Source organism: Dendrobates tinctorius, unplaced genomic scaffold (assembly GCF_039654945.1).
Source record: "Dendrobates tinctorius isolate UK_male_01 unplaced genomic scaffold, ASM3965494v1 ptg000203l, whole genome shotgun sequence".
In the NCBI taxonomy this organism is placed as follows: Eukaryota; Metazoa; Chordata; class Amphibia; order Anura; family Dendrobatidae; genus Dendrobates; species Dendrobates tinctorius.
The window spans coordinates 18,010,688-18,032,043 of record NW_027361870.1 but is presented as its reverse complement, the minus strand read 5'-3'; the positions used below and the strand labels follow the sequence as shown (position 1 = coordinate 18,032,043).

Below are 21,356 nucleotides of genomic sequence, written 5' to 3'. Positions count from 1 at the left end.
GCGATACGGTGGAAGGGTCTCCCCCGCCTTTTTGGAAAACACGTCTGCCTACTGACGATAGTGTTTGGGGAGCGACTGTCGGCAAGCATGACAGATCACAGGAGCTTGAGCTGACCGGGTCCTGGATCCCTCACTGGAAGCCCCCTGACGCTCGGATGCCCAATCGGGAGATTCCAGAGGTTTAGCAAAACTGGGTGCCAACCTAAACCTCTGCCTACACTGGGGCCGCTCCAACCTTTGCTCGGCAAAGCGAAGATCTATACGGGTGGAGACGGTGATAAGCTCCTCCAGTGTGGTGGGAATCTCCCTGGTGGCGAGGGCATCCTTCACATGGTCAGCCAAACCTCTCCAGAATGCCGGAATGAGGACCTTATCTGGCCACTCCAATTCAGAGGCCAGCGTCTGGAACTGGATGGCAAAGTGGCTGACCATGGACGAGCACTGTGACAATATCTGCAGCCAGAGCGCGTTGTCATGGGTGACTCGCGGTCCCAGGAAGACCTGCTTCAGAGTGCCCAAGAACTGCGAGGCACTCTGTACCGCATGATCACCAGGCTCCCACAGCAGTGTGGCCCACTCCAAAGCCCTGCCCGACAAAAGGGAAATAATAAATCTCACCTTAGCCCACTCGGAGGGGAATCGTGCAGCCAGCAGCTCCAGCTGTATAGAGCACTGGCTCACAAAACCCCTACAAGAGGCACTATCGTCCGAGAACTTCTCGGGCAGCAGGAGGCGGGACAAAGTCGGGGCAGGAATGGCAGTGGGCACACGGGAGGCAGTCTCCGTGGCTGCCTGAACAGCGACCGCAGTAAGATCCACAGCTGAGGTTGAGGGCTCGAGAGCCGCCGACCTGCCCTCCAGTTGCTGGGTGTACCTATTGAGTCGCTGCTCATCCACCATTACTAGCTAGACTCTGGCGCAAGTAAAATGTTAGGGCCTGCGGAACGCACCAAGTAATAAAAGAGGAGATATGAGGTGCGTTTGCAGCCCGGTGTCCACCGTGCAGAGAAGGAACCTGCTGCTGAGTAATGGCGGAACATGATGGTGGCTGAACGCTTGCTCACACGTGGGTTAACGTCACCCAGTGTGCATGGAAGCGAACTCTGTTGCTTCACAGAGCTGCTAAAATAAACGCCGGAGCCTCTTGAACACACAGAGCTCAGCTGGGTGAGCGCTAATTAGAGGTCACGAAACTCTGTCCCAGAGACACAGGTCTAGAGTTCCTCTAGACCATCAGCGCTCGGCGCCGCAGCTGCGGTGCCAGCAAAATGACAGAAAATATAATCGCGCCAAATGCACACAGTACCGCTTTGGTGGACACCACTAACCACCCAGAGTGGGGAGGAAAGCGCTAGAGTTGCACAAGGCGCCGCACTGCTGGATACTACTACCTGGCGCGGTACAACAGTGCCCTAGGCACAATCGGATGCAAGAAAGTGCAGAGGACTGGGATGCACTGTGGCGTATAACCTAGCCACTGACAGGCGCTGACTCTTACCTCTTGACCCTAACAACATGCGTATCAAAGGGAAGGGGGTTTCATAATGAGTCATTCGTAGTATCAAGCATCCGTCATCATACACACCATAAGCCACAAGAGTCTATACAAGCGCAAGTGGCCATGCGACTTTTATAGAGGCGTCCTTCCGGGACCTTCCCAGTGGACCAATCAGAGCAGGAACGGGACCTGCGTATGTGACCTCCGACCTCCAATGGGAGGTCATCCCACGGGCATGCTCAGCAGGCAAAATACAGGACTTAGTTCCTGGAGCGTCTGCCTGCTGCTGACTCAAATATGGTGTTACAGCAGAGCCTGAAGGAGCTACCAGACGCCTAGCATTATCCTGGGCAAGACGCCTGGACTGACGTCTCTGATGAGCAGGAATCTCTGTGGGAGCAGAGGAATGGGAGACCGCAGAGGACATGGCATGAGGTTCCCCCTGTGCAGTGGGGGAAACTCGACACCTAACACTTGCAATCACAACTTTTCACTAACTAGAAGTCAGGGGTGACAGTACAGGACCCTCATTCTGGCCCTCATGGAGTAGTGATTTCCGGATCACCCAGCGGCTGACAACTGGAGTGATGATGGGAACAGGCAAAGACCGTGGCTGCTAAGTATAAGACTAGGTACAAGGATCTTAAATTAGTAACACCACACTAGCACTGAAAAAAAAACGCTGGAGTAAAGCTTTATCCCCTTCATGACAAAGTGATTTTATGTTTTTTTTCCCATTTTTGCTTTATCCTCCATTTCTTCCAAGAGTCATAATTTTTAATTTTTCCAATCAATATAACCGCATGAGGGTCTGTTTTTTATGGACGAGTACTATTTTTAAATAGCACCATTCATTCTACCACATAGTGTACTGTAAAATGGGAAAAAAAAACTCCAAGTGCGTTAAAACTGCAAAATAAAAGTGCAATTTCACAATTTTTTTTTGCATTTTTTTTATTTACCATGTTCACTATACAGTATGGTGAAAGTGACCTGTACAGTAATTTTTTGTGGTTGTTTTTTTAAGTGGTGAAATTTTTTTTCGGAAATTTGAAAGAAATTAAATTTTGCTTTTGTCGCCATTTTCCAAGGCCCGTAATGTTTTCAGGATATGGGGCTGTGTGAGGGCTTATTTTTTGGTATTCTGAGCTGACCTTTTTACTGATATCGTTTTGGGGTAGATACGATGTTTTGATGTCCTCTTTTTATAATGGTTTTATTTTTAACCCCTTTCCAACATCGGGAGTAATAGTACTCCGATGTTGGACTCCCTCCCTTTGATGTGGGCTCCGGGGCTGAGCCCACATCTTTTCCGGCACATGTCAACTATTTTGAACAGCTGACATATGCCTCTAACAGCCACGGGTGGAATCGCAATCCACCTGCTGCTGTTAACTAGTTAAATGCCACTGCCGAAAGTTCAAAACAGCTGACATGTCCAAGGAAAGATGTGGGCTCAACATCAAAGGGAGGGAGTCCGACATCAGAGTACTATTACGCCCGATGTGGGAAAGGGGTTAAAAACGTCAGCTCGGCATGCAAAAAATAAGCCCGCACCAACCTGTGATCATGAAAAAGGGCGACGCTACGGGTATCTTAAAATGGCACAATTTTTTTTTCCTCACTTAAATTAAAAGAACCTAGACATGTTTGGTGTCTTTGAACTCGTAATGACCTGGAGAATCATAATAACAGGTCAGTTTTAGCATTTAGTGAACCTAGCAAAAAAAGCCAAACAAAAAACAAGTGTGAGATTGCAATTTTTTGCAATTTCACCGCGCTTGGAATTTTTTTCTCGATTTTCAGTACACGATATGTTAAAACCAATAGTGTCGTTCAAAAGTACAACTCTTCCTGCAAAAACAAGCCCTCACATGACCATATTGACGGAAAAATAAAAAAGTTATGGCTCTGGGAAGAAGGCGAGCAAAAAATGAAAATGCAAAATCAAAAATACCTCTGGTCGTTAAGGGGTTAATGAGGAAAAAGGGGGGGTGATTTGAACTTGGAAAAGAGAAAAAGTTTAATTCAGCTCACCCATATGGAGATCTAAAGCAAGGAGAGCTGGCAGTGCAACAGGAAGGCAAATCAATAGTAGAGAAAAAAATCCAGCAATGACTAAAGACCTTACGGTGTGAAACATGTCTACCCCTTATCCCTCCCCCCATGGAGTTGTGATCATCATGCATATTCTTTTTAAATATATTTTTTAATAAACTTTGGTATTTTTGCGGGACCAGTGGAGCTGGATTTTTCCCTCTACTAATTATTTGAACTTGAGTTTGTTTATTTTTTCATATTTTTCTTTTAACTGCACTCTCTAGTCCCCTTAGGGGACGTAAAGTGGCGATCGTCCGATCGCTTGTGCTAGTTATGAATGGAGAATGACCAAATAACTTTTCTAAACTAAAAAACTTCCTGGAAAGAAGAATACAGGAGCTATAAGTTGAAGATTTCTGAAAAAAGATATGTTAAAAATATTTAATTCGGAAATGATTTCCTAAGTCCTTAGGTGGCATGATCCCTACTAGGATTGAGCGAATTTTGCAAAATTCGGTTCGGATTACAATCGCAGGTGAATATTGTATTGCATTATTTGCCGAACGTCATTGGAGTCGATGGGACTAGAGTTGAGCGAATGTGTTCAGAACTGATCATCAAAACAAAAATTCTGCACGAATAGGGTACAAAAATTGGCACTTCCATGTGCAGCCATCAACAACAGCATCATGGGCGCAGGTAGGGCGTGCAATCTAAATGCTGAGCATGCAAAACATGGTATTTTAGGCTAGTTTCACCCTAGCGTTTATTTCCTTCAGCGCACGGCGCCGCTAAGCCCCGCCCCTGCCGGCTCCCTGCCCGCCCCATCCGGTCATCGCCGCCTACTAGCGCACATGGGCACTTGCGATCTGCGCACCCTATCTTTAGCATATGTTGCGCAGATCGTGCGCTGGCCTTGCGCTAGCAGGATTTTGCCATGCGCTGCGCACTTTTGAAGGTGCGCCGAGCGCGCCGAAATGCAACATGCTGCGTTCGGCGCACACGGGCGCACCTTCAAAAGTGCGCAGCGCACGGCAAAATCCTGCTAGCGCACGGCCAGCGCACGATCTGCGCAACCTAAGATATCGCAAGCGCCCATGTGCGCTAGTAGGCGGCGATGACCGGATGGGGCGGGCAGGGAGCCGGCAGGGGGCGGGGCTTAGCGGCACCGTGCGCTGCAGGAAATAAACGCTAGTGTGAAACTAGCCTTAGACAAACCCAATGTTCTTGTTGTAGAAAAAAAACATCTTAAGATTAGGACACAGGAATCTGGACACAGGAATTGGAATTTTTACTGCATGTTCACACGATGCAATTGCATTGTGCTTTTTTTCTGCTGTGCTTTTTAAAAATTGTAGTTAAACCACTGAATATTTGCCGCTGTTTTTTAAACTAGCAGAAAAGAGATGTATTTTTACTGCAATTTCTAAAAATCGTGATAAGTGTGATCGCATCTTGTGAACATACCCTTCTGGTTTATTTGTTTCTTCCGCACAATTATTACAAGTGTTTTACCGGCGGCACTTTTTTCCCAGGTCTGTGAAATCACCTTTACTTATGGGAGTTCTGTTTGGAAGATGCCGATAACAGCAGAAGCCGAAGACAATTTCTGGAGTCTATAAATAGACACAAAAGAGCTTTCAGTACTTTCTAAGTGTCAGGCTCTTCATTTCTGTGTTTCTATAAAAAGACTCCCCTGCTTTATCATATGCGGTTTTAATGCTTATGAATGTCAAGTTGGATTTTGGAAAATACTTGAGCGGCTTTGGCTCAGATTCCTCAAGCAGTGGAAAAAATGGATTTTAAATGAAGCGTAATGATATTAAGAAATATTTGCAGTGGGAGGATATCACTGACACACAACCCAGACACAGAGCAGCTCAGATTTAGAGGGAGTTTACAGAAAACATCAGAGAACTTGTTATATTGGAGATCTCAGTAAAATGACACATGGTATATGATTTTCCCATCAGCAAGGGCTGCACACAAAACAATATCCATCACTTCTCTTACATTATACATACAATATTTCCTATCAGGAATTATTTGTTATTTTAAAGCAATTCATGCATAACTCCCAATGAAAAACAGGAAAGAGGAACACATATTGTATCAATTTATTTTTACAGCTTAGCCATATTTCTAAAAATGCTCAGTAATTTTTGTGTGCTCACACAGCAATAGCGCCCCTAGTGAAGCCCCTTAGCCTTCCCAGACAGTTTTAATATCCTGTTTATGGCTTCCCCACAGTATGACGCCCACACAGTGACCGTTCCCACAGTATGACACCCACACAGTGACCGTTCCCACAGTATGACTCCCACAGTGACCGTTCCCACAGTATGACGCCCACACAGTGACCGTTCCCACAGTATGACGCCCACACAGTGAACGTTCCCACAGTATGACGCCCACACAGTGACCGTTCCCACAGTATGACGCCCACAGTATGACGCCCACACAGTGACCATTCCCACAGTATGACACCCACACAGTGACCGTTCCCACAGGATGACGCCCCAAACATGCCCACCAACACACACAAATGTGCCCCCTTTCGCACACTGATTGATGCCACCACAGTGCCCTCCACATATTTCCCCCATACTTATTATGATGCTTCCACAGTGCTCCTTCCACACAGCCCACAGTGTATCCCCACAAATTATTGTGCCCCATGACATGACCCTCTCCCAGGTGCCTTGCTTGTACATAATGAATGTGAAGATCTGAGGTTGGTTTTGTAATAATCAGCTAGGCAGGTTAACGATGGAACTATTTTTTAATTCCTTACGTCCATGGTTTTACAATAACTCTGGATATATGGTCAAAATACAATGTCTGACAGTCCACAAGATCCCATCCTCGGGGCCGGTAGTCCCACTGCCCCTGTACCAGGCAAAACTCACGGCCTCAGATTTCGTATCTCCCGCCAGTATGGTCTATAGTCACAGTCCACGGTCCTCCAGATGACAGGTAACACAACCATAGCCCATGTATCCAGCAGAAACAGTTCCAGTTAAGAAAGTTCCTGAAATCCAGAAGACAGATGCCTCAACATCAGCGCGTGTGTCCGGCCCAGCCGGCAAACGATCTCCAAACTCCATAGGCCACCCATTCATGACTCCAACACCTCATCCTAGATCCTCTCCCTTCGACATCATTCTCTCCAATTCTTTGACTAAACATGTGGTTTCTTCCTCTCTCCCTCGGTTCAACACCCTGTAAGGGCAGAAGTGTTCACACGCTCCCTCTTAAACATTTGCTTTTAGCTCAAAGAATGAAGAATATTCCAGAAGCCCATCACGTGGGATTGCATGTGAGACCCCCTGTGGTGACGGCTCCCCAGGGTCTACTATCCCCATCCACACAATGGGTCTAATGGATGGGAAAACAATGTCTTGAGGCCCCTGAGATACTTATGAGATTATTATAATGATTGCTTTACATTTACCTTTACCAATCTCCTGCCTGTATACATAAGATTTAGCCTGCACATCTTCCTCTGCATGCTGTTACTGAACGGAAACATTGATTCCTGAGGCTGAACTGACGAGCAAGCAAATCTCTAATAAAACGCAACAATAATATTGATGTATCCGATGCTTTATGCTGGAAAAAGTTTGTCTCCCTTAGAGCCGCGGACTCCAATAGTCTTTAGAACAAGGCCAGCTCCTCACAATGAAGCCCCCACAGTACCCCCTACACAGCGATGCCCCAGTAGTGCCAAACACACAATCAAATGCCCCCGATATCTCCCATACAGTATGATGTCCCCACATTGCCGCTCTCACACTGGTCCATACAAGTATATTCTCACACATTATGATGTCCCACATAATGTATTCACGTCCTTAATAAATTTGGCACATTATACTCCAGAGTACCTCTTGCCAAGGATGGCTTGCAAAATGTCAGTCCTGAAGAAACAAAGTTACTTATTTTATGGACTGTTCAGGAATGGCTGAGTCGAAGATATGGCTACATTTATTTTTTAAAGTGGCCCATAAGTGGAAGGGACAAGTCATCAGTCTGATCAGCGGGCACAAGCTCCTGCGGTCATTTACCCGAGCGGAGTAGTGGTGCAACGCTTACATGTGGCCTGAGATTACTAATCAGTAGGGATGCCGGGTGTCATCTCAAAGAAAGGACATCAACGTCATACGCTCAGAGAAGTCCTGTCGGAGGAAATCTAAACTAAAGTGTATGACCACAAAGTAAAGAGCCACAAGCTGTGCCAAGATGCTGTACTTACCTAAGGGGAAGGTCTGCTCTCCCCTGCAATCTGCTGCTAGTCCCATTTATCCTCAGAGATGATCTGTCACCCAAAATGACAACATACCAGCTCACCGCAATGGCACCAGTCATTAGCCACTCATAAGAACATGATCCATGGCAGGTCTGGTTAGCCATCATTCCATCAGTTTACATACTCATTGCATACAAGAATATATAAGAAAATAGGTGATGTACTGGTTTTAAACCCAAGGGTCTCATTCACTTTTACGATTTTGATGCAGTTTTGGCATGCAGCTTTATATAAGTCACACCTAACAATGGATCATGAAATGCATAAATATTTCCAAGACACATATCTTTTCAGGCTTGGTTGTTTATGGATAGAAAAATAAAATTGCATGCAGAGAATGAGGCGGCCCTAATGATGCCAAGTGCTCACAGTGATGTGTGTGTTAGCGTGCATTCCAAAAAATGCTCTGAGCGTACAAGACTATCCATGGGGCGCCAAACACCAGGAGAACAAGTATGCCTTCTGGACTCCATTGGGTCTGTATATGTCTCATAAAAAGCATAGAAAGGCATAGTAGACTACGCTAACAGTGCGAGTGACTTCTGGAAAACATCACAGCCTTCTGTCTGAGGGATATGGTACATTGGGAGCTTCACCGAGTGCAACAGCGTGCTGTGAACAGGGGCGTATGCAGACAGGGTATGGTTTTATAAGGTGTATAAATAATTGTTTTAATATATCAAAAAACGAAATATATGAGACGTCTAGGACAATAGTCCATACCCTATGGGTCTCCAGAACTACAACCTATAGCATACTCTGACAGTCTCACTTTGGTAGCTTGAGTTGGACAAACAAATTTTCAGGAACCCTTTAGTTGTAGGATTTGTTTTCCATCACCAAGCTAATGTAAAATGTTGTATTAGCCATGCAGTTTAGCTAATGAAGTTAAAGCTGCCATTTATTGATTTTTGTGTACCTTTTAACTCTTTACTACAAATTAGGGACATTTCTTTGAAGCATAGGATTCTTTTTCTTCTTAGGTCACCAGGAGGCTGAAACAGAAACTTTCGAATTAATATTCCATCATTGTAACATCCTTATAGTGTCTAGACAGTGCACCTCTGATCAACACTCCTGTCTCAGTGGATTATAGACCACCTAAATCTAATTGAAACCTGCGCAAAACATGCCAGGGGGTATACTGTACCATAGAGGCAACCTATGTGCCGGCTACAGGGCCTACGGTGACAGCCTCACCAAACATAAGTACTACAATGTGAAAAATGTACTAAAATCACAAAAGCAAGTGCAGCCTCTGTGCAGTTCTGGTAAACCTCCTCTCCTGCCCTGCACCGATCACATAGATCAGTGTCGGGCAGGAGGAAAAAGAAGTTCTCTCTGTGATTGGGAACGACGCGGCATCAGCGTTCTCCTCCATCACAGGAAACGGCTTCCGAACTATAAGAGGTATACACTTTTTAATAAGTGTTTTTCTTATTAAAAAGTGCATCTTATAGTCCGAAAAATAAGGTAACTTCCTGCACAATCCTTTTTAAAGGGAATCTGTCACCTACTTTTGGCGGGCTATTTAAATGAGGTCTGTCCGGTCCGATGGGCGGTGTTTCCGATCTTTGCCGCCTCCCCATCCTTGGCCGCCGTCCACAGTTTTTTCATAATTGGCTTGCACACACGCGGTATGCTTTGCCCAACTGCGGGCAAAGTCGCATGCGCCGGTTAACTAGGCCCCGGAACACAGCAAAATACTTCTGAGGCTTAGTTAACCGGCGCATGCGCAGTCAGGCTTTTCGGCTTTGCCCGCAGTTGGGCAAAGCATACTGCGTGTGCACGAGCCAAGAATGCTTAGCGCACGTGTGTAAGATGGCGGACACCTACTCCTATTCATGAAAAAACTGCGGACGGCGGCCAAGGATGGGGAGACAGCAAAGATCGGAAACACCGCGCCTGACTGGTTTTGCGCCTGACTGCCTCAATGATGATTGACAGCGCTGATTTCTCTGGAGTGAGCGCTGTCTGCTCACACAAGTCAGTGCTGTCAATAACCAGTGAGGCAGTTGGGGGCATGCAAAACCTGTGACCGGAGCATGCCCTGAGCCTCTTGGCCACACCAAAGTTATGCTGAAAACTGCATTTTTGCAGAACGGAGACAGTGATTACAGCATTTAATGTGCAATTTTTTACGTCAGCTACATCCTTTATAAGGATGTGTTTGGTTTATTTTGTCAGTTTGGGATAACGCACGACATAGCTACAGGGCGCACGACACAGCTACAGCGCGCACGACACAGCTACAGAGCGCACGACACAGCTACAGGGCGCACAACACAGCTACAGGGCGCACAACACAGCTACAGAGCGCACAACACAGCTACAGAGCGCACGACACAGCTACAGGGCGCACGACACAGCTACAGAGCGCACGACACAGCTAAAAAGCACACTACACAGCTGCAGGGAGCACAACACAGCTACAGAGCGCACGACACAGCTACAAAGCGCACGACACAGCTACAGAGCGCACGACACAGCTACAGGACGCACGACACAGCTACAGGGCGCACGACACAGCTACAGGGCGCACGACACAGCTAAAAAGCACACTACACAGCTGCAGGACGCACAACACAGCTACAGAGCACACTAAACAGCTGCAGGGCGCACGACACAGCTACAGAGCACACAACACAGCTACAGAGTGCACTACCAGCAACAGGGCGCACGACACAGCTACAGCTACCCTATGAGTAAGGGCACTTGGATGCCAGAAACGCGTCAGGTTTTTATCTATATTTTTTGGATTCAATGTTTATTAATGAATCTTGAGTAAAGCATGAACTATATTTTTACATATCGTGGATGTATGTGCCGCCAACACAGCTACAGGGCACACGACAAAGCTACAGGGCGCATGACACAGCTACAGGACACAAGATACAAATACAAGACACAAGACAAAGCTACATAATACAGCAAAGAGTTTCAAGGCATGCCACACATGTCACAGGGTTAACCGCAACAGAGCGGAGCCAGAAGACTGTAGCGTCTGGTGGCCCTACTCCGCCGCTGAGAAAAAGCACTCCTCCTGTGTATTAAACATGCTTAATTCTTTCAGCAGAACAGTGGTTAATTGGACATATTGGAAATTCCTGCATTCAGCTGTGCTCGGTTAGCCACTCCTTTCCCCTATACAATCTGGGCTCGATTACCAAGTCCTTGTCTGAGTTAGCAATTGCTGCAAGACATAGGAGTGGGAGAATTTGGTTTTGTGAAGGAGTGCTGGAGAAAGTTATCAGCAACTGCTGCTTGTATATTCCTTATCCTTCCCTGTTGTGCTTTCTTCATCCTCTCTACACACCCTGGTGAATTCCTCTGTTATATGTGAGTGTATATTTTGTGTGTGTGGAGTTTTCAGTTTACCCTTGTCTTTGTTACCCTGTCTGTCGGGTTGGTGTACTGCATTGCACAGCAATGCTCCCTCTTTCCTTGGTGGAGGAAGGGGACAGATGAAGGGCTAATCTACAAGATAAGGCAAGGGTGAAGGCCCCGGTGTCTTCGCCATCTAAAGTATCCCGGGGAACAAGGCGAGCTAGGGCACTACCTTGTGTTAAGGCCAGGAAAGGTACAAATCATGACATCACATCTCCATATCCTCAGATTTTGCAGAATAAAAAGTTAGCTTAAGAGATTACTACATACAATTTTATTGTTAAAAAGTTGTCCAACATGACAAAATAAAATAAATGAAAACAGCTTACAATGTTAAGTAACAAAAGATACCACCCTGGTCACCCACCATGTTGTCACAGGTTTACCACCACAGAGAGGAGCCAGAAGTACGCAGAGTCTGATTTCTCCTACTCCTGCACTGATTAGAACCACTTCACCTTCATATTAAACAGTATAAGTTTCTTTTAGCAGTGCAGGGGTTAATCTGCTCAGTTGAGAGCTCCTGGAAGCTTTCCTGCATAAGGCTCTCAGCTGTGTACTGTTAGCCACTCCCATCTCCTATATAAACGGGGTGGTGGCTAGCACTCATTGTCAGAGTAGCTTTTGCTGCATGGCTTGGAGGTTATGATTTGGTGGTTATTTGAGTAGGCGGTTGGTGGATTTATCTGTGACTGTTGCTTGATTTCGAGTGTGTGATAATTCCCTTTCTCCTACATTGGTTTAACCCCATCCTCCACTCCCTGGTACATACCTCTGTTATATGTATGTGTATATTTGTATGTTTGGTAGTTTCAGTTACCCCTGTTTGTAAAGCATACACTGTGAAAAGAACATGGCAGATGAAGAGTTAACAGGATCTGTTTTTCTCCATCTGTGGCAAATCAAATATTTCCTTCTCCAAACTCACCCTGTATCTCAACCAAACTGGCAGTTCTTAGTGGGTTCCATGTCTTAAGAAGGGTGACCCTACACCAACTCCCAAATGCAGTCCCTGTTTAGAGTCCCTAACTGTCTAATATAACTGTCTTGTGTCTAATTCTCCAACAATGAAATGTTGACATGTGTGACTGCTGCTGCCGCCAATTACTGAGTGTGATCACTGCTGCAAACAATGATTGATTGCAGTGGTCACATATGCCATCAAAAAACTGGATCTTGATGAACAGGTACAGGACTGACCACCTTTCCAGGAGATTTTTTACAGTTGACAGTATGGATGATCTTTAATGTATTACTCCCATACAACCATTCTTACGTTAATAATTGCCTATTTTGACCAATCTGTGCAGAGCAAGAGCCTCTGATCAGGACAGCAGGACTTCTAGTCCCTCATACACTGCCGGACACTATCGTAGAGATTGCACAGTACCCCTACACACAGTGCGCTTCCTCTGATTATTTGTGATATTTTGCCCCTTGAACTTTCCTCTATTCTCAGTTTTGTTGTGCTTCATAAGCCAATTATAGCAATTTAAGCCTAACGCTATAAAATGAACTTTATATACCGTTTGAGCTATAATTTTACTTCTAAAGAGTTTTTGCTGACAATGAAACAATTTTCATCAATACGGGACAATGCTGCAGCACCACAAGACCGAGGACCCAAGGTGAAATGAAACATTGCTTCTGAAGGCATTTTCAGGTTAAATGGTACAAAGAGCGGTGTGTCTCCTCTAATTGGATTGGTACTGTGGCCACCATTGTTGGCAAAGGTTGGAAATGTAACAAAGGATAGCTGGAAAGGATCCCGAATCACAGGAACATCGTCCTGTGAAGACGCTATGTCTAAAGATTTACAACATTGTCACTGAACAGCTAATTGTAGATGACCGTTATAAAAGGCATCTGAACGAATTAACAGCGATGAGCAATCGTTTTCATCTCGGCATGCTTAGCATGTCAATCTCCACAAGGAGAAGCAATACTTCTGGGATAACTAGTAACACAGAAATGTTACAATGCTTTTGGCAGACTATTTTAGAGCAAATATTTTAAAGGAGTCTGTCACCTCCAAAATGCATTTTAAATGGCCTATACAGTGTTGAACGGTGCTAGTATAGTTTTATAGGGGCTAACAACATTACGTGTTAGGGTATGTTTCCACGATCAGTATTGGCTGCGCTTTGGACGCAGCACATGTCCGCGCCGTCCAAAGCGCATCCGGCTTTTCTACGTGCTGTAATTCCGCATGTGTTCATTGATTCCACGAGGAATCATCGCATCCTATACATTGCACAGTAAGGCAAGGTGTACTGTCCTCATGCACCCAATGAGCATCTCCCCGCTGTTGGTCTCATCTTCAGGGCTATAAACTCAGGTTAGTGTTTTTAATTCATAAAGACGCAAAAAAAATGTAGTTAAATGTCTTGTAAGCATTCCTCAGCTCCCCTGATTCTGCAGTTTTTTCCATTTGGCGCTGCGTCACTGCTTAGCAGATATATTCACATTTGTTGCTTTTGGTGGACAATATGTGAAATTCCTGCTTGTAGTTCAACTAGATCTTCAGAGCCTTCATCTTTCTTCTCTGGGGGCGTGTGATTTCACCCCTGCCTTCGAGATGCTGCCGCTCATAGTTGGGCAGTAGTGATCAGTGAACCTGCTCGAATAAGGTGTTATGGTGTTATACCAGCATGCTCATGTCCTAATCGAGTATTTCGGCGTGCTCAAAAAATATGCTCGAGTTCCCGCTGCTGCATGTCTTGCGGCTGCTCGACAGCAGCCACACATGCAGGGATTGCCTGCTGTAAAACATAGTATATACTAATTACCCAAGCATTTTTGTAGAATACAATGTACTAAACATCTGCAAATATTAGAATTAAAATACTCACTGATCAACCTGAGATTACAAATTAAAAGGGAACCTGCAGATATGGCATTAGTCTGCAGATTAATTACAATCTAAAGACATATAGCCACTGCACTGAAAATACGGCTACCGAGAGGAAATTAACTGTATTACTTGAGGGCAGGCTCCAGCTTTCAGTGCGGCCGACACGGCTTCAGTCACCGCTTTGTACACAGTGAGTGGCGTCTGTACTCATGAACCTGCACTGACTAACAGCTAGCTTTGAAGTGCATCAGTGCAGGGCCGTCTGTCAGTCACTGCCAAGGCGTAGTTACAGCCACTGCCCACCTGCATACTGTGCGGTGACTGAAGCAGCGCCTCTATGACTGAAAGCCGGAGGCTGCAGGGAGGAAAAAAGTTTGTTTCCTCCCAGCAGCAGGGCTATCAGTGCGGCAGCCGCACCTCTTTAACCTTCAGATTAACCCCAAAGCTGCAGGTTAATAGTGATTTGGCATATGACACGCTCCCTTTAAACAAACATCTGTCAATAGGTGAAGTGATTTCTACTGTATCAACTGTAGCACTATATTTGAATGCTCAATACAGAAGGACAGAGCATGTAAATGGTCACCCCCAAATATAAGGAGTTGGAGTTCCACATCCCATGTAATTCCAAAATTAAATGATAAAATTTAATGTGGCCATCACTAGGGGGCACTTAAGAGCTTACAGTGTACATTGACCACATTGCTCCCCCTTGTGGTGTCTGAAGGCAGAACCTTATTGTTCAACTTTACAATGGACAGCAAAGAAGACAATTTGCAGCCCTGCATCTGCAAACTGGGCTCTGAAACCTATAAAATAGAATATAAGATTAGAATTTTGGAGCTAAAAGTAAATTAGACTTTCAATTAAATTAAAAACTTACATATTTCTAAAACAAAATCGATCACCAGGTTTTTGCCACCTGATATAAGAGAAGCATGATGTAGAGAGAGTGACTCTGATTCCAGGAATGTATCAAGTACTGGGCTGCTTTTGATAAAACCACAGATTTAAAATCAGGAGATTATCACTGGAGGACTACTAAACCTGCTGCCATGGAGTCCTCTATATTCATGAGCTTTTTATAACCCCGCCCACAGCACTGATTGGCCACTTTCTCACTATTCACACTGCATACAGGAAGCAGCCAATCAGTGGTGTGGGCAGGGTTACACACAGCTCAGCATTCTGAGCTCTGCTAGATCTGCAAATAAAATAGCGATTTTGTATAACAAAAATACTACATGCAGCAAAGTATATGACACATCACTGAAATCAGATGGGGTAGCAAACTTTGTAACAGATTCCCTTGAATTGCTAATATTAAATGATTCTCAAATCTAGGGCTCCGCAGAGAGACGTGGTAAGATTGCAACACTAAGGCAACTCAAAGAAGAAAGTCAAATATTTTAAACATTTTTGCAAGGCCCTGTGCAATATACAAAGAGCAAAGTTGCCTGCGAGTCATAGTAATGCCATAGTAATACGGTGAATCACAAAGGCCTGTGAAGGCAGACTGAGTTACAGCAGATCTTGGAATAGACTTTTTTATAGGGTTTTTTTTTGGGGGGGGAGGGAGGGTTTGGGCTTAGAAGTTGTCATAGTCTTTGAAAAAAAAAACAATAATAAAGCAAGTTTTTTAAAATGAAACAAAAAAACAAAAAGGAATCAGAATACTTGCCCACCAACTTAGTGCACATGTTGTATTGGTTCCCACCATTCTTTGTTAACAGGCTGCCGGCACGAGACCACTGCAGCCAATCAGTGGCTTCAGTGGTCGTGTGTTGCATTTGCGCTGGATCGGCGGGGCCTATGGAGAGTCTGGCAGGACAGAAATTCATCTCATACAAAGCAGAGGTCCTTGTAGGATAATTTGCTAAGAAGAACCAAAAATTCTGTTAACTAGTTTTGAAGATAATATCTTTTAGGTTCAAATGCAAATGAGTTGCTTGGAGCGCTCGCTATGGGCAAGAAATCAACCTTTTAGGCTATGTGCACACGATGCGGATTTGTTGCGCGGTGTTTTTTTTCTGAGTGGAAATGCACCAAAAACCCAAAGGATTCCTAAAGCAAGGCTAGTCAATGAGAATCCTGAAGTGTTGTGCACATGATCTGGAAGTTTTCGTTCTTATTCGCAGCGTTTTATTTTCCACAGCATGTCAATTCTTTTTGCGGATCTGCAGCGTTTTTCACCCATTGACTTCCATTGAGTCAGTCAAATAAGCAGCAAAAACGCAGATGTAAAAAGGGTTTCGGATTTGCTGCGGATTTGATACAGATTTGGTGCCAAATTTGCAGCAGATTTGTTAAAAGGACATGATGTCAGAAGGAGGAAGAGTGTGTGAGCGGAGAATCTAGAAGAGAGCCTATCTTGGTTGAAGCACATCAACAGCAGAGGTTGGACTTGAAGAAGACATTATTTTTTTAAATAATATATCTTTACTAGCTGAAGAGCGTTGCCTGGGCATAGTAACCAACTGTGGTTAGTTATAACAAATTAGAATGATTATATTGCACATAAAAACATTTCACATCATATATTCAACACTACAGATTTGCAACACAAATTAACTAAACAATTACCCAAGTATTGATAGTATTTTATTTTCAACTCATTCAAGAGCCTTTTGATAAACAACATGTGTATCTGTGTATCTAATCCTATCCTATGTGATACTGACTGCTGAGCTGGGTATCTAATCTTCTCCTGTGTGATACTGACTGCTGAGCTATGTATCTAATCCTATTGTGTGCTACTGACTGCTCAGCCGTGTATCTAATCCTATCCTGTGTGATACTGACTGCTCAGCCGTGTATCTAATCCTATCCTGTGTGATACTGACTGCTCAGCCGTGTATCTAATCCTATTCTGTGATAATGTCTGCTGAGCTGTGTATCTAATCCTCTCCTGTGTGATACTGACTGCTGAGCTATGTATCTAATCCTATTGTGTGCTACTGACTGCTCAGCCGTGTATCTAATCCTATCCTGTGTGATACTGACTGCTCAGCCGTGTATCTAATCCTATCCTGTGTGATACTGACTGCAGAGCCATGTATCTAATCCTATTCTGTGTGATACTGTCTGCTGAGCTGTGTATCTAATCCTATCCTGTGTGATACTGACTGCAGAGCCGTGTATCTAATCCTATCCTGTGTGATACTGACTGCAGAGCCGTGTATCTAATCCTATTCAGTAGGATACTGACTGCTCAGCCGTGTATCTAATCCTATCCTGTGTGATACTGACTGCTGAGCTGTGTATCTAATCCTATCCTGTGTGATACTGACTGCATAGCCGTGTATCTAATCCTATTCTGTTTGATACTGTCTGCTGAGCTGTGCACCTAATCCTATCCTGTGTGATACTGACTGCTGAGCCGTGTATCTAATCCTATCCTGATACTCACTGCTCAGCCGTGTATTTAATCCTATCCTGTGTGATGCTGACTGCTGAGCCGTGTATCTAATCCTATTCTGTGTGATACTCACTGCTGAGCCGTGTATCTAATCCTATTCTGTGTGATAGTGTCTTCTGAGCCGTGTATCTAATACTATTCTGTGTGATACTGTGTGCTGAGCTGTGTATCTAATCCTATCCTGTGTGATACTGACTGCTGAGCCGTGTATCTAATCCTATCCTGTGTGATACTGACTGTTGAGCCGTGTATCTAATCCTGTCCTGTGTGATACTGACTGCTGAGCCGTGTAGCTAATCCTATCCTGTGTGATACTGACTGCTGAGCCGTGTATCTAATCCTATCCTGTGTGATACTGACTGCTGAGCCGTGTATCTAATCCTATCCTGTGTGATACTGACTGCTGAGCCGTGTATCTAATCCTATCCTGTGTGATACTGACTGCTGAGCCGTGTATCTAGTCCTATCCTGTGTGATACTGGGCTCCCCCTGCAGTCTGTGTCAGAGGGTGGTCTTTGTTGGCACGGTAATAAATTGTGTTATTTCCAGCTTTACAGAAGGACGATAACACCATAGAAATGATAAGAAAAATAGGCAAAATTGTTTGGTGAATTGGAACGCGCGGGGTTAAAATTTTGCCTCACAACATAGCCTATGACGCTCTCGGGGTCCAGATGTGTGACTGTGCCAAATTTTGTGGCTGTAGCTGCGATGGTGCGGATGCCAATCCCGGACATACAGTCACACATTGAGCTTTATATATTAGATTTAGCTAACAAATCTTCACACAATACCATACACAAATCCGCATTCAATCCGTCCATAAACGCGCGGATTTTTGCACTGCGTTTTCTGCCAAGAGATGCAGAAACCGCATAAATTTCCGCAATTCCGCATCATGCGCACATCGTCTTAGGGTTGCGTTTCCACAGAGTATTTGATGCTGCGTATTTTTACCGTATCAAAAACGACGCATCTTGTAGTTTTAGCAACGTGGATGGGATTTATAGAAATCTCACTCCCACTGTGGTGGGTATTTCAGATCCGCAGCATGTCAATTTCTCTTGTGGGTATGCGGAGTTTTATGTGGATATATTCCACATAGAATTGCATTTGATGCGGAAAATACAATTGCTGCATTGGAAACGCATTATGAACTAACGTAATCCGCACATGACAGTATCAATAACGTTTTATCGTAGCCAAATACCAGGTAGTATTACCAACAGGGTAGCTTTATTTAAAGACGCTCATTCCACCTTTCTACCCAGCTAATTCTCTTTTCCCTGCAGAAATCATTTCCCTCTTCAACTCCTGACCCGGCTGCTCTGACGCTCCCCCCTGACTTTTGCAGTGACTCATGACTCATACAGGGAGAACTGACCTCCTGTTCCTACATAGAACTTAGAAGGATTCAGCTCAGTGAGTTTTAAATCACATGATGTCATAGACCTACTGGAAAACAGAAGAATTAGCTGGCTAGAAAGGCAAAATGAGCAATTGTAAGTACACAGTGCTATATAATATGATGACCGCAATATATTAAGGAGATAAAAACTACCAAAAATAGCCAAAAACTGCAGCATAAAAAACTTGATAAAAATGAATGCAAAAAAATGCAATAAAAAAAAAGAGTTGGCTTTTTGACGCTGGTCGCATGTTACATGAGAAGAAATCTCGGCCTTTTTCTCTCTTCAGTCCCTTGTTTAGAACATTCGCACATTATGTGCTACTTCAGTGGTTCAGGAGCAGCACACTCACATATTACCTGGAGAGAACCGGCACTCTGCTCATGCTTGTAACTTATTTTTTCCATAAGAGAAATAGGTAAAACTGATATTTCCCATGCAGAAAACATAAAAAGTCTATAAACAAAACTCATTAATTAGTAACAGAGCACACGATGCTGTAACATCAATGCAACATGTCATATAACAATATAATAAGTCAAGAGGCGTTTTCATAACTCTGCTGCGTTACCGTACTCCTCTTTGGGAGGTTCCAACTGTGAAAGTGATAGGAGCCATCCAATACAGCATCTGAACAGTGATGAACGAGCGTGCTCTGACAAGGTGTCATCCGAGCATCTTCAGCGTGCTCGAAAAATATGTTCGAGCCCCCGCATCTGCATGTTTCGCAGTGGTTAGGCAATCCTTGCATGTGTAGTGTCTGTCATACAGCCGCAAGACATGCAGCCGCGGGGACTGGAACAAAGTATTCAAGCACGACAAAGACCCTCAGTTAACACCCGAGCATGATCAGATAACACCTTATTCAAGCACAATCGCTTATCCTCAGGGCTGTGGAGTCAGTAAGCCAAACCTCCGACTCCACCAAAATGGGCTCCGACTCAGACTCCACAGCCCTTGCTCATCACAACATCTGAATGGACTTCTGGCAGGGTGTAGAGGAGTACTAAGATGGCAGAAGTGGAGGCCAAAGTTAGGCCCCTGGCTGCAAAGCAAACTCATCAACACTGAGGCAGAGGGCTCCCTTGGTCCATGCCTTTGCACTACAAAGTTGAGGCGATAAGGAAGAGGCTTCCTCTGTCATTCTTTGTCTAACCACTTAGATGCCACAGCTGTTATTGAATGCAGCATCTAAGGTGTTAAACGTCCAGAATTAAAGTTAGCGTTGATATACAAGTGACGTGTGGTTGTATCCCCCCTGGTGCTAGCACTGTAGATGTATGGAAAGTAGTACTAAGGGGTTAAAGCTTAGTAACAGCTGTGAGGTAGAGCTATCATTCAAGTAGGGGATTGTTGTGAGCTCATTTTCAGGTTTGCCTCTGGCTTCTGGTGAGGGTTATGGAGCTGGCTGTGATGACAGAGGAGTAGTTAGTTCTCTATCTGGACTCCCTCTGTTGGTGAAGGGAGGTAATGAAGCTGATCTAAATGGCAGAGACCGGCCACCTAAGGAAGAAGACTGTGATTGGACATCAGGAATTTCTGATTGGATTTAAGGCAGCCGACTCCCTAGTTTCTTGCTGATGATTTCTCCTGACTGTGGCTTCTGGTTTCCAGTTTGGTTCCTGCCTTCTTAAAGCTAAGTTTTCTCTGCTATTGTTCATATGAGTTTTCGTCTGGTTTTTGTGTTCAGCCAGCCCTGGCTGGGACTGGGCTGAATTCCCATTTTGTCTCTGATCAGTTGATCTCTTTTGCTCTGTCTTCAGAATATACCTGAGTGCTGATATAGGGAATTTTTTCTATCAGACGTGTTGGACATTTTTTGGCAGGTTTTTTTGCGTGATTGCAGACAGCAGCTTTTCTTTCCTGTCCTTTCTAGTTAGTGAGGGCCCCATCGTTTCCTCAGCCTATCTTTCTATCTGTGTTTGTGTTTTCATCTTGTTTCACCGACAATACATGTTGGGGGCTGTCTATTGCTTTGGGGTCTGCTCTGGGGCAGTTTAGATTTTCCCTTTCTTTCTTTAGGCTTATTTAGTTCTCCGGCCGTGACGAGGCGTCTAGGACCACCGTAGGCATGCTCCACGGTTACTGCTAGTTGTGTGGATAGGATCAGGGGTCTGCAATCCGCTAGTTACCAACCTCTCCGGTTTTCTGGGCTTAGCTTGCTTTTTGTTTTTTCCTCCTCGGTGACTCATTCATAACAGGGGATACTCGCCTGCAGCCACAAAACCAGATTCGGCACGGGTTTTCCATAAACTAATCATAGTCCATTCGGTTTATTCAGCATCATAAACCATCACAGCAACAGAAAACAGAATATAATCAGCATAGCGTCCATTACAAAGTTTCCCTCAGTTATCCTGTAGTCATACAGGTTATGCACACACAGGCTTTCTAGCCTCAGTTATCTCACCCACGTCAGGGTCACTCAAGGTTCTTTCTCC

General features: G+C 44.7%; 1 protein-coding gene across 6 annotated transcripts in view; it reads right to left on the bottom strand.

Moving 5' to 3' along the window:
- The window catches only part of PAK5 (p21 (RAC1) activated kinase 5), a 276,113-nt gene that overhangs the window by 132,789 nt on the left and 121,968 nt on the right, over nucleotides 1–21,356 (bottom strand). For 2 of the 6 annotated variants that reach the window (XM_073553844.1, XM_073553846.1), the window contains exon 2: nucleotides 8,767–8,842. The exons of the other annotated variants lie outside the window; for them this stretch is intronic. In XM_073553844.1, the coding sequence (XP_073409945.1) occupies nucleotides 8,767–8,842 (76 nt within the window). The remainder of the gene's footprint in view (nucleotides 1–8,766; nucleotides 8,843–21,356) is intronic. 6 annotated transcript variants of the gene reach the window in all.